We start from the raw sequence: 14,029 nt of genomic DNA, 5'->3' as shown, positions 1-14,029 counted from the left end.
ACATCTTTATGGAGTCACTTCTCTCCTCCTTACTGCCCTTTCTGGAGAACATCTTTATGGAGACGCTTCTCTCCTTACTGCCCTTTCTGGAGAACATCTTTATGGAGACGCTTCTCTCCTTACTGCCCCGCTTCTTCTCCTTCATCCTCTCCCAGTCATCTTGTCCTCCTCCTGCTCCTACTTCCCCTTCCCCTCTTCTTCTCTCCTTCCTTTCTTCTTACTTTTTCTTTATCACTATATAATTATGATCCAATTTAAACATTTTTCATGCCTGTTCTCATCTTTAAAATTGGAAAATGTGTGTGTTGGTATGTAATGCTTTTTGCTTTAAGCCATTACAGTCAATAAAGGAACTATTCTTTCACCTCTGAAAATTTACTTCTAAAACTCAAGTTAAACAGACCAGCATCCCACAGATGGATGGGAGAACCTAAACATTTGATTCTTCCTTCCTTGAGTCTTCTTTCATCTATGAAATATTATTATGAAATCTTACAGATTGAATCATCAATAGCAAAAGGTTTTACTTTGAGCCACCATAATGAACATACCATAAAAGGGAAATTATAAAAATAAGGTTAAGCGAATTAAACTAGTTTTGCTAACAATCTCACCCTATTCTTAGATTCAGGTCATAAGACATTTAAAAGGAGAAGATCTATCATAAACTGGGCCTTTTGGCGGGGTTCTACCACTCACCTGGACAACTTCCCCGTGTCACCACCAACATCTCCTGCGGCAGGACAGCTTTTTGGAGTTTCTCTGCCAGATATCTGTGAGAATGACAATCTGCCCAGACCTATCTTGGTAAGACTCATTTTGGCCTATAAATTAATGGGAAAGGGGATTTTAGAAGGGAGAGCCCTGGAGATAAATCTGTTCCCAGATGGAAACACTACAGCCCTGGTTTTGACTAAGAATCTTTATTATATAAAAATCTGATTTAGCTATTGTAGAATCATAAGGAAGACATAATAGGAAGAAATAACCTGGTGTGCTGATGACAAGAAAGAGCCACAGAAGTCTGCTCAGTTAAATTACAGAGTTGGCTCTGTAGACAGGGCATCTTCTCATCCCTCAGAAATCGTTTCTTGAAATCCACATTGTTCTGAAAGCATTTTATCACTTTAGTATCAGAGAACACTCAACCTTACATTTGAGTTCTAGGAACTATTTTATTTGTATTTCAGGTGTTTCAGCAAAAAGATACAGTCTCTGACAATTATCTTCTGTATATAAAATGGGTCAGATGAAAGCCACTGAGTTTATATTCTCTCCAACTGATCTATTAAATTGATCACTGTTAGGCAGACTGTATTGCTTACCCTCTGGGCACTGTGCTGCATGGATGGCATTTAATGCTGTATCGTGCACCTGGAGGTGCCGTCCATTAGTCTACACACTATTGTTTTATCCTTCACAGCTAATTTAGGGGTTTCTGATTATTGTATCATCATCCCTACTTTCAAATTTTTGTAAAGCTCCAGAACTTTACCCAAGGTTACACAATGAGTACATGGCATAACTAGGTTTCAGATCCCATGGATTGCTTCTCTCCAAACCTATTCTCCTCCCATACTGCAAGCAGGGATCATAGAGATGGAAAGAAAGTAAAATTAGAAAACACTTAAAATCTTTTTCTGCCAGTTTTTCAGAATACAATGCATTGTTAATGGTAGTTACAATCTTATAAAGTAGATCCCTGGAATTTAATCCTATCTGATGAAATTTCATATCCTTTGACTAACATCTCCTTGACCCTCCCCCCAACTGCCCTCAGCCCCTAGTAATCACCATCTGTTCTCCAAAAAATTGATCTTAATGCTTCCAGCCAACTAGCCAGCTCCTGTCCTCCAGAGCTTTTACCCTCATAGGCCCTGGCCTCTGGCAGCCAAAGAAAGCCGTTTGTGTGTGTGAAGTGCCATTTATTTTCCCCTTTGCTTCCCCATAGGATGTGCTTTTGTTTCTCAATGAAAAAGGACCACTCACAAAAGGCGTCTTCAGGCAACCAGCCAATATGAAATCCTGCAGAGAACTAAAAGAGAAACTGAATTCTGGAGTCGAAGTCCAACTAGACTGTGAAACTGCTTTTGTGTTAGCATGTGTCTTAAAGGTAGGCGAAGTTCTCTCTTAACTCACCCCATGGTGTAGCTCTGGAGAAGATTTTTTTTTTATCATTATGAACATTATTTCTATACTTATAATAGATTTAGAATCAAAAAGTGTTAAAAAAATTCACAAAGTCAATATTGGACTTTAGAAACTACCACCAATGATACGACATGTCAGATATGCTTTTAAAATGTTTTTTTCAATCCCACACTAATCTCATCTTCACGTCTGCCACCCAATGTAAAAAATAAAATTTAATTAAAATTTAAAAAAATCAAAACACGCATGTTTACCAAAACAGACATTCCTGCTCGTGATGATTTCTTCCCTATCCCACTGTCTTCCTAGTGAAGGTTTCCAAAAGTAAACTTTTGTTAAACCTTTAAAAGTTGTTACAGAAGTTTACCATAATATTTGCCTTACAATTGGAACAAAAAATTTCTGCTGAGTATTCCATTCATTTACAAAGTCATCACAGATACCCCTTCCCTTGTGCCCTAATTCCTTTTCCTTTAAAAGCTGAGTAGAAATGACTTCGACCTGTGGCTTTTCTTTTACCTTTACCATGTTTGACATTCTTTATGGTCTTACCTTTCAACTCTCATTGCTTAAGTTACATCTTCAGTTATAATGAAAGGTTATTGAGTTCTAAAATATTTTTTGCCGCACATTCTTTGAAATGCCCCTAGAGTTAAAACCAGCTTTAAGCAGAGCTTTTCACCCCACCAATAGATTCTGCAAACTGTCTTAGGCTCTTATCTCCCAAGGTATTGGAAGGCACCAGAGCCAGGGGCAGAGACAGCCCCAACCTGCATCTCAGAGCCTGAGGCAAATTAAGGAAACCGCAATGAAAAAGAACCTTACAGCCTAGTGGCCAGCTGCTTATAGATCTTACTTCATGACTTCACAGACAACCAGGTAGCAAACCTTGCTGTAGACTTTAGCAGCAGAGTCAGAGAGTTTGAAGTAGGGTCATTGTTTTGCACAGGGTTTGTTAATTACTCCTCAATCCTGAAACACAGATGTACGTGGTATGCTTGGCCAGTTATATGTGCAGGGTGAGTTGTTTTTGTTTTTCATATAATTAGGTTTATTTCCATCCTTCTTACCTTTAAGGTAAACTCTGTCTTAGAAAAATAGTCTCATATGCTGTTCTTCACAGCATCATGCTACTTAAAATTTGGGGCAAAATTTTTGAGGCTCTTGCAAAGGAGCATAGTTCTAAAAGCATTAAATTGTGTTTAAGATTATATAAATATTAATCTAAAAACAAAAAGATAAAAAATGATTCAAATGATTGAAGAGTCTGGCTAAATGGGTTCCAAGTAATTGAAGTTTTATCCTATAACTACATTTTATTCCCATTTCTTCCAAGTGGTTGCAAAAAAAGTACATCATTTTTACTAAAATTTTGGGAGCTTTTGTTTTGTTTCATGTTAAGACTGTTTTGAAATGGTACTTAAAGTTTTTCTTTCATTTTTCCCTTATGCTGGTTTTGCTAAAATATAATTTCAATTTTTCAAACTGTAATTGGACAAAAATTGCTTGAGATACCAAAACTTTATTCCATTAGACCTTTGAGGAAAAGCTCATATTTAATCCTGCAGAATCTCATCTGAAATGAATTTGCGAGCTCTGCTGATGGCCTAAGCTCTGGTTTTGGAGGGAAAGAGACCTTCAGTTGAGTGCCATGAGTTGGTGGTTGCAATTCAGAACTACATCTCACATCCCTTTCAGCTGTTATGGTGGTTGTATTTCATAACTTATTATTCCAGCTGTGGGAGAGTTCATTGAGATGTTACCAAGTTATTATCTTTCAAGTGTAGGTTTAAGATTGAATGATGTTTTTCTCCAAGACAGATCATAAGTATGTTTTCCACTGAGATCTTAAAAGAGCTATTGTCACTCCCCCTTTTTGAAATAACAGATTTTGCCTCTTCTAAATCTGACTTTTAAAGTGGGTGCAGCAGCTAAAATTAGTTTGGTATTATGAAAACTCAATAGCTTTACCCAAGAAGAGGTGACTCTGTGATGGTATACCTGAATCACAAGCATCCAGGGACATTTCTACTGAAAGAAATAAGAAATTGTAGAACAGAGGAAGACTTTGAATCAGCCCATCTTCCTTCTTGTTAACTACTCTAAAAAGAAAATAAATGGTATTAAAGTGACATGATGGCAAAGAGATTCTTAAAATTACCTTTGAATTTCATTTACAGTTGACTGGCGTTCTCTTGTCCCTCATTAATGTTTGGCCATATGACATTAGCAGCAGTTCTGTAATGACATCTACTATGGCTGGGACCTCGCTTGGCATTGATGTTTACAAAGAAGGTCTGTCCCTACCCTGGAGAAGCTCATAAGTGGGGAGGATGCCCACATGGTCAGCTAACTGTAACAATAAGTTATCACAGCTTCCATATTAGTGATATGGAACATGATATAAGTAGTGAGTTATGTGTTGACTTCTATAAAGCACATAAAGTTATTGATTTGGTTTTCCAGCAAGAGTTAAAATTATCCAATTGCAGACTTTCACCTGTCTCTATGTCAAAAACAGGAAATTGCAAGTAGGCAGCCAACCATAGGTATAATGCTTACACATGAAATGAGTTTGCTCTGCCTACAGTTCACTGAGATGGAGATCATACTGCAAGCTTGGTATTGCTAATACACACCAAAAGCAATGGAAAGAGTTGGCCTATAATCAACTGTCTAGGATCAGGACCAAAATTTGTTTGCTTTTAAGCTTTTGTTAACAAAAGCCAAACAACAAATGCTTTTGGTCATATCCTGTTTGCGTTGTGGTTTGGTTTAAGCACACCCAGCCCCACCGGTGGTCTCACCAGATTAGGGTCTCCAAGAATGGATTATGCACCGTGGACATGTCACTTAGTGTGCATCAGGCATGGGGGTGCTCCCAGATCCCAGCTATCACCGGAATGCTTTCTCTCCCCAAGTATGTGAGAACCCTTGTGTATGGAATACAGGAGAAATCCTTAAGTAAACCTCTTGAGGCAATTGTGCACCAATACAAGAGAAATATAAAATTCTAACATAACAGGAACGTTTTTATTCACTTTTCTATCCCTAGTACCTCAAGCAGTGCTTGGCGTATATGTATAAGCACGTGTAGGATGACTGAATGAATGATTGCCAGATTATGAACCTCACAGACAACTTGGTGCATTTCTTTGAACTAGCCATTTAAAGAAAGGAAAAAAGAAGACTTAGAATGCTTACTGCCATAGCCTGTCATGATGAGTAGTTTGATACAATATATGCATACAGGAGGTTCCACCTAAACCGGTTGTCCTTTATCTTTCTCACTATAATCCAGCCCTCAGTTATCCCAGTGGCTTTTGTTAGGAAAATATCAAAGCATGTGTTTCCTTGTCCACAAGTCAGTGGAGAATGGTAGCAGAGCTCTTTGTAGTTAAACGGAAGGGAGGATGTAACTGAACTTTTCAACAAGATGTTTTATTTCTGACTCCTCTAATACATGTTTGGCATGAGAATAATGATTTAAAATATTTGTTTTCTCATCTATGTAAGGATTTTCTACGAAATATTCCAGGAAGTATTTTTTCATCAGATCTCTATGATCACTGGGTCTGTGTAATGGATCAAGGAAATGATGAAGAGAAAATAAATACAATTCAAAGGTAATTGTTCTAATTTGGTCATGTCTCAAAAACACTTTTTAAAAATTTATATCTTATATGCTTTTCTATTAAAAATCAAAGTCATTTTCATGGAGACCAGTTTTAAAATAGAATTACGCTATCTTTTCATTGTTATGATCTCTCCCCTACTTCTCTTAACATGGAATACTTGAACATCGTACACCCTCTGTATATCTGAATTGATAGGAGCTGTAATTCATTAGTTCACTAACTAATACTGAAGGCCCAGTCTACAGTTTATGATCTTAATTTTGGTAAATATTTAACCAGACAGCTCCTTAAATAATTCATCAAGCAACTTGAGGTCATAGAGAGAAAATGACCTATTCCTTCTTCTAAAGGACTGTAGTTTGATATAGATAGATAAACCAAGACTTATAGTAATCATGCAGTATAATCAGTGTTATACCAGAGATATTTGAAGAGTACTGCGGGAGCACAGGAGAGAATTGTTAACTCTTTGAGAAGTGTCAAGGAAAACAAGAATCACCAAGTCTCAGTCTGATCACAAAGAATGCACTGCTTCTACTCAAGCAAAGGGCAGTTGTTAGTAGAACTCAGTACATCCATTCCTGGACATTTTTACATTATAAGAGAATAGGAAAGAAATGTCCACTAACAAAAAGCAATACTTCCAGTTCTATGAAAACTCAATAATCCCACTATCATTTATTTGCATGTGCTTGTCAAATATGAATTATCCATATACTGCTATTGGTAAACACTTTTTATAGGGGAAACATAGCATATCCTTTGAAGATACCTGAAACTAAAGCCATCTAAAAAGATACTACCTTTACTTTCATTTGGTTGCTCATTGTCCATAAGCTTTTGAAGGGGGATTTTTTTTAAGGGGGTAATATTATGAGTCTCATGCAAATATACAAATAAATATAACTGAAAGATTTTAATTATTAATTGATATAGGAACCAACAAAATGTTGCAACCATCTTTATAGATTTCAAACTATCATAACTTAAGTAGTTTAATTAGAAATACTGAAATTAATTTATAAAAAGATATGAAACTCACTTTTTCTACCAGAGCAGGGGTGCAGATAAATCAGTTGTCTCTCCACCAGACAGAATTTTTAGGTCTTTAGCAAAGTATTATGTACACTGCTATCAGTTATCTACAACTTGCAGAGTTGTAAAATAGCTCTTGTTGTAAAAAGGCTTAGGGGACCCTATAGTATCCCAGAAGCATATACTTACTATAAGCCTTATTTTCCATTGAGTACACCCAGTAATCTTTTGGTCTATTTCAAACTCCTTCATAATTTATCCTTACAAAACTATACCCAATATAATAATACTGAAGAAAGGCTTTTCTGCTATTTGGGCAAGTGGGAGTCAGATGACCTTGTTTTCTACAGGTTGCAAATTCTTTTTTTAAAAAAGCAACAGTCATGGATATCAGTTCATATATGTTTTCAGGATAGTAGCAAAAGGTCATTTGTAGTGAATAATCATTTTAAAAATACCTTACCAGCTTGGCATCCATAGCACAGTGGTTACGGCGCCAGCCACTACGGCACCAGCCAAGAGTGGCGGGTTCAAACCCGACCCAGGCCAGCTAAACAACTGCAACAAAAAAAAGCCAGGCATTGTGGCAGGCACCTATAGTCCCAGCTAGTTGGGAGGCTGAGGCAAGAGAATCACTTAAGCCCAAGAGTTGGAGGCTGCTATGAGCTGTGATGCCACGCACTCTACCGAGGGCTACATAGTGAGACTCTGTCTCAAAAAAATAAACAAAAAAAATCCCTTACCAATTACCAAATTGGAAAAGTAGAAAATATACTACTATAAGTTTGCATTATATGTGAAAGCAATAGCAATGAAAGATTTGGACAAAATCAACCTTAGAAGCTGGTGGAGTGGGGCATAAACCCTCAGAATGGACCTGGACATCTTTGTAGCTAAGATTTGGGTGCTTAGCAAGAGATAGCCTTACTATGTTGCTACTTGAAAATAAACGGGCACTTTAAATTTAATTGCTTTTTTAAATGCTGTGGGCCCAAGGGGGGGAAATGTTTTCTTGTGTAGTAGTCAATGTGTTGATTTTATCAGAAAGGTTTCTGTGGGTTTAGGTCAAGAATATTCTGTAATGTTACAGGATTTGGCTAAGTTTAAACACATTGTGCTGCTTCTCGGGGAAATATTTCAGGCAATTTTTTTGTTTAGATGAGATATTTTTCTGCATTTTTTTATTTTCATTGAGGTCTGAAGACCTATACAAAAATACAGAAAAACAAATCCCCAATGTTTATTTCTCTTTCTGTATAGGCAGCCCTCACTTGCTGGGTACCCTGCTAACTGAAACTTGCAGATCTGAGCTGGGTTCCTGATTCACCCTCTTCCTCATACCCAGTTAGGATTGCCTGTCTTTACAAGTTTTCAATGAAATGTCTTGCTTAAAGAGTGCATTTTTCTGTCTTTAGGCTATTAGACCAGCTTCCAAGAGCCAATGTTGTTCTCCTGAGGTATCTTTTTGGGGTATTACACAACATTGAGCAACATTCCTCATCCAATCAGATGAATGCATTTAATTTAGCGGTGTGTATTGCTCCAAGCGTTCTTTGGCCTCCTACTTCTTGTAGCCCAGAACTAGAAAATGAATTTACAAAAAAGGTAATGAATTTTTTTCATTTTATGCCCTGAGGGATTGAATCCCCATTTTGAAACTGAAATTTGGGGGATTAATTTTAAAAGACTATTTCTTAAATAACCTTAGTATACTTCCTTATAAATTTAAGTTTACTAACTACGGGATGATTTATTCTATCCTTGTAAAGTGATTTGTCAAGCAGAAAAGTGATAACAATTTATTTCCTTCTCTTTCCCTTTAAGGAGTCTAAATACTATGACTGACTTAAACCATACGATATGAAAGATAAGAAAGCAGCTGATATGGTTTTAAAAAAATAAGACGGAGTTAGGCAAGCCAAGGTTCATTCTTAGCCCACCACTTGCCGGAGGTATAATCTTGAGCAAAGTCAGTTACACTGACCAACAGCGTCCTTACCTGCAAAAGTGGAAGTGGTGATACTCTAGTACCTGCTGAAAAATCACATTCCTATAATTCCTGGCAGTTAATAAAGTGTTTGAAGATAACCACTTTCTTTTGCTGTCATTATTTCTCCTGCCCCTTGGCCTCAACTGCTAGGATGGGAAAACTATAGAGAAGTTCTTTTACATCCCAGTGGAGGTGCAGAGCTCCCTAATATCTCTTCCCTGAGGCACCTCTAGTTAGGGAGCCCAGTGGCAGGCAGTGTACATGTAGCCTATTCAGTCAAGTGCGTGGATAAAGACCAGTCAGGAAACAGACAGGTGTTCTTTCTAGCTGTCTCTCTCCCTCATGATACATCTGCAGAGGATCCTACTGCCCAAGCTTATGACCTCCTGCCCTTTACATAAGAATGCTTTTGAGAATTCTTTGTCTAATAATGCTTTAAAATTTTAATAACAAAGTATATTTCTTCACCCGAGACCTTAGTGAGAATGTTTGAAATGACTCTAATTTTAAAGATCGAGAGCCATTGGTATAAATGTTAACACAGGCCAAGGCCACAAGTAATAACTTCAATGCCTGATTAAAATTAATTTCTGTGATCACTTCTTAGCCTTTTGACTAAGATCAAGTGTGGTATTAGTTCTTGTCAGTTTAGTGTCTGATGCATCCTCTATCCGAGGATAATGTATTGGGTGGATTTTTGGAGCAGAAAGTTGGAATAGGAGCTTGCTCCGTCCACTCCACACAGCGACCTGGTATTGCAGTACTTCCAGGAATGGTGCACCAGTAATTTAAAAAAAAAAAATTAATTTCTATGCCCAGTACCCAAAGTACTCTTGAAATTATCATAGTTTTTAGGGAGAACTATTTTATATACTTTTAAAACAGATATGAATTCTTCTTAGGACACATTTGCTTTTATTGTCATTAAAATCAGAATTTATATATGAAACGTGATTTATATACATGTTACATGAAAACTGGCACTTCATTTTTGTCCCCTTTTTTTGTATAGATTACCCTGCTTTTACAATTTCTGATTGAAAATTGCTGTAGAATATTTGGAGAAGAAATCACTTCCCTTTTTAGAGAGGTTTCAGGGAGATGTGACACTAGAGGAAATACCTCAGGTATTGTGAATTTAATTGGTTTTGTGAAATATAGTCTCATGTCTGTGAAGACGCTGGGACAGTGGTGTTCCTGGAGCCTTCCAGAATAGGAATTCCTGTACCACCCGTTACTAGTTATGTTACCTTTGAGCAGTAACTTCATGCCACTGAACATCAGTCTTCATCTATAAAATGTAGATAAAAATAATGTCTTTGTGGTTTTTATAAATATTAAATAAGATAATGGGTATTAAAGAATTCTGTAAAAAAAATTCGTAGGTTAGTGAATGGATACCCTACAGCTAGAGTTAATTTTGTACGCCAACTAACAATCCGTGTTAGAAGGCAGAGACTTATCCAGAATCTCGGTATATCTAGCATTAATTTCTTCATATTCTTTACCATTTTTTGGTCTTACAACATGTTCGTTGCTTTGAGAAAATCTTACTTAAGGAAAGCCCATTCATTAGGACCTGAGGAAAACCTAGAATACCCCAGAGGGGTTTCTTCTTTTATTCTATACTAACATTTGGGAAGATTATAAAATATTTTTTCTTTCTTAAGAGTAGGAATTTGAATACATGAAAAGAGAATTAAACGAAGCACCATATTTGGTTTTTAGTGCTGTGTGCTGTATTTGTGCTAAGTAAAAATGTTAATCATGGTTTGATTTTTTGACAGATACTTCTCGCTTCCAACTGAGTGACTCCTCTTATGACAGCTTAGAAAATGAACTAAATGAGGATGTTGATGGCCCATGCAGTGACATAGTAAAGAAACTTGGCCAGGGGAGCAGAAGCATGGACTCTATTTTAACCTTCAGCGACTACGACCTTGACCAACCTGAAGTGGAAGACCTGTTAACCCTGAATGACTTTGACTCAGACCATTCTAAAGAAGATGATGCTCAAATAGAACAACCTCTTGAATCCAAGCCAGCGTTTGCTAGAGTGTGCAGAAATATCCCCCTGCAGGATCCTGCCAAGGCCCCATCTGTCACACGCAGCCACCTGTCCACAGCCGCAGCAGAAGCTGCAAAACGTGTGAGGCGAAACCGGCACTGCTCAGAGCCCAGCATCTACCACCTGGATTCAAAGCTTTCCTCTCTCAGGGAGTTTTATCAGAAAAAGCTACGCAAGTCCAGCTGCGATGCAGTTCTCTGTCAAAAAGATGGGGATTATCTAAAGCAGAAACAGCCCCTCCAGGAAGGAGGCAAGATATGTTGTAAACAGAGTTTACTCCCAAGCACTAATACCAGCAAGAAAAATTCCACTAATCAAAACATTAAGAAGAAAAGCTTGTCTGGTAGTGAAGGAAATTGCAAGAAACTTTTGTGTAAGTCCAAGCCATTGGCCATTTCTGTGTCCTCCCAGGATCATTCCAGGCATCAGCTGTTTGATGCGGATACATCTGGATACTCCCCACCACACACAGCAGATGCCCTCAAGAGTTCAAGAAAACAACGGCGCTGCTCAGAGCCCAGCATAGATGACCAGAAAGGCAAACTGCCCCTTCTCTGGGGGATTTCTTCTAACAAGCAGCATAAAAGCAGCTGGGAATCTGTTCTTTTGCATGAAGAGGAGGATTACCTCAAACGGCATAAGTCTTTGCAAATAGAGGGACAAAAGCTTATTAATCAGAGTTTGATCCTGGGGATTGAGGTGGGCAAGAGTAGTGCCACAAACCAAAACACTGAGAAGGTTTTACCCCCAAGATTATCCCTCTGCCCAAGGACTAGCTATTCCAGCTTATCGTCTCCAGGCACTTCCCCGTCAGGCACACCAGGGAGCTCCCAGGACAGCGCTTTCTCTCAGATTTCGGAACACTCCGTGTTTACACCCACTGAAACTTCCTCTCCAACAGACTGCACTTTTCAGGCTCAAAGACAACAGGAAAAGTTTTCTCCCAGCTATAGCGGTTCCAGCCTTGTTTCTGAATTGCCCGGTCCCTCAACAGGACAGGACAGCAGCTGCCTGTCGTACACAGAAAAGGACACCAAAGAGCGGCATTCACAAGCACATTCTGTAACTCTCCATCCCACCACGTGGTTGAGAAATGGTGTGGCCAGTTTGAAAAACTGGTCTCTCAAAAAGAAAGCAAAGGCAGCAAGACCAGAGGAAAAGAAAATAGGTTCCCTACAAGGACCCTTGGAGCCACCTCCTAATGCTTCTGGTGTTGCAGAAGACAACTCACTGCAAGAGAAACAGAACGACATTCCCCTAAGGGCAGCTGAGGGACTGTGGTGTAGTTCTTCTCCCTGCCAGGACTCAGACGGACCCTGTAGCTCTCGATTCAGCCTGGTAGAAAGCAGACTCAAGCTGTATATGAAGTCACATGAGGAGGTAGATCATGGTGGCCTGGGCTCTTCTGATTCTCTGGCTTGTGAAGGAGCCTCAGCCAGCTCTTGGACTGTGGAGGCTGTGGCCAGCCCAGGTTCAGGGCCTGCAGTACTCTATGATGTTGGGGACAAACATTTAACCAAAGACATTTAACCATAATAAGAAACTGATCTCCACAAGAACCAGAAATGAGATAATAATAACATAAAGCCAATATTCATATGACCCTTTTGTAGGAGATACCTGGGAGAGGGAGCATAAGGATAATCACAGCTAATAAGATATCAAAGTAATTCTTTTTATTGAGATTATTTTGCAAAAACTTTATGGTAAAAAACGTTGTCACTTAAGTTTGGAGGATTTTCCTTATTGAAACACAGGATTAGTCCTATCATGTGGCTTCAGAGATACTAGCAGAGGGCTAGAGAAAGCATCTTCTGCAGAGCAAGCATGACTTATGTGAACAGTCTGTGAGATTAGTGTCCTGAGACTAGCAGGGCATCACAAATGAGGAACAAGGGGCTGGGGGCCGGGGGTTGTAGAGAGAAACCACCCACATTTTATGGAATGTTTTTTAATAACTAGACAAGAAAAAGGCTAATGATCAAAGCTTTTAAGAAAAAAAAGCATGTCCAGTAATGAAGAAAATCACTTTAAACTTTTCCCCAAATCTAAGCCATGTTCTTTTCTGTGGCATTTTATGGTCTCATGTCTTCACAGACTCATTCCAGGAACCAGCCCATTCATGCAGCCAGAGTGGAGAAAACAGTAATCCAGGCCCTCTGGGTAGATGACGTCAGTTTTTGTTGGCTTTATTTGTCAATTTGTTTTCTCTTTATGTTGAGGTGCTTGCAGAAGCTTCAGGAAAAAGAGCTGTGAGGGAAATGGTTGGAAAGGAAATGGTTGCTAAAACTATCCTTGTCTTCTCAGGATTAGGAGCAGTTTTCTTGCTACTTATTAGGAAACGTTCCGTAACATGTGGGTGGTTTCTCTGTACAACCTCCCCCATCTCCCCAGCCCCTTGTTCCTCATTTGTGCTGCCCTGCTAGTCTCAGGACGCTCATCTCACAGACGGTTCACATAAGTCATGCTTGTTCTGCAGAAGATGCTTTCTCTAGCCCTCTGCTAGTGTCTCTGAAGCCACATGGCAGGCCCAATCCTGTGCTTTAATAAGGAAAAGCCTCCCAAACAAGTAGGTGACATAATTTTTTAGCATTATGTTTTTGCCAAATAGTCTGCCCTTTCAAAGGTGTCTGTTCTGGAACATTATTCAGAAATGCAACTTTTGCAGTTTAGAAAGAAGGCAACCTCCTGAGGGCATTCACTCTCTTAGTGTCTAGGAGAAGACCACAACCCAACTGTCCTTTTTCAGTTACTCAAATGCTGTTACCAGCATTGATCAAAGCATGGCACCTCTGCCCTGAAATGTTTCCCTGTAGCCCTGCCTCTTAGATTACAGTCAGCCAGAAAAAATTACTGATAAATCATTCTTTTTCTGATGTTTGTAGTCTGGCAATTGAGAGAGTGATTTAGAGTTTGACAGGTTATAAGGAGCCACAGAATACAGTATCCAATCAGGTGGCTGCCAGGCTTTCTGAGATAGTCGTCGCCTTTGAGTTTTCTTACTTCCAGGAGTTTTTTCACATTTCTGTCCTGTGGTTCGTGGTTTATACCCCATTAGTTTATTTCATATTTATGGACTGTTCTCCTGTGTCTTGACTTAAAGGCTACAACAATACATCTGCCCACCTAGGAATAGATTATGAAGCC

General features: G+C 38.8%; 1 protein-coding gene and 1 non-coding gene across 2 annotated transcripts in view; both read left to right on the top strand.

Moving 5' to 3' along the window:
* The window catches only part of ARHGAP20 (Rho GTPase activating protein 20), a 90,335-nt gene extending 77,808 nt beyond the window's left edge, over positions 1 to 12,527 (top strand). Inside the window, exons 10-15 of the mRNA XM_012808153.2 lie at positions 626 to 807; positions 1,952 to 2,113; positions 5,668 to 5,777; positions 8,240 to 8,429; positions 9,827 to 9,941; positions 10,602 to 12,527. Of these exons, the coding sequence (XP_012663607.1) occupies positions 626 to 807; positions 1,952 to 2,113; positions 5,668 to 5,777; positions 8,240 to 8,429; positions 9,827 to 9,941; positions 10,602 to 12,412 (2,570 nt within the window). The 3' untranslated portion in view covers positions 12,413 to 12,527. The remainder of the gene's footprint in view (positions 1 to 625; positions 808 to 1,951; positions 2,114 to 5,667; positions 5,778 to 8,239; positions 8,430 to 9,826; positions 9,942 to 10,601) is intronic.
* LOC111726918 lies at positions 9,410 to 9,600 on the top strand. Its single transcript, XR_002774582.1, has one exon. It is a non-coding gene; the product is annotated as a U2 spliceosomal RNA (small nuclear RNA).
* Positions 12,528 to 14,029: the final 1,502 nt, after the last annotated feature.

The sequence above is a fragment of the Otolemur garnettii genome, unplaced genomic scaffold, assembly GCF_000181295.1.
Source record: "Otolemur garnettii isolate 467f Iridium unplaced genomic scaffold, OtoGar3 scaffold00086, whole genome shotgun sequence".
NCBI classification, from domain to species: domain Eukaryota; kingdom Metazoa; phylum Chordata; class Mammalia; order Primates; family Galagidae; genus Otolemur; species Otolemur garnettii.
Note: the sequence above shows the minus strand (reverse complement) of the source record. Positions and strands in the feature narration are given on the sequence as shown.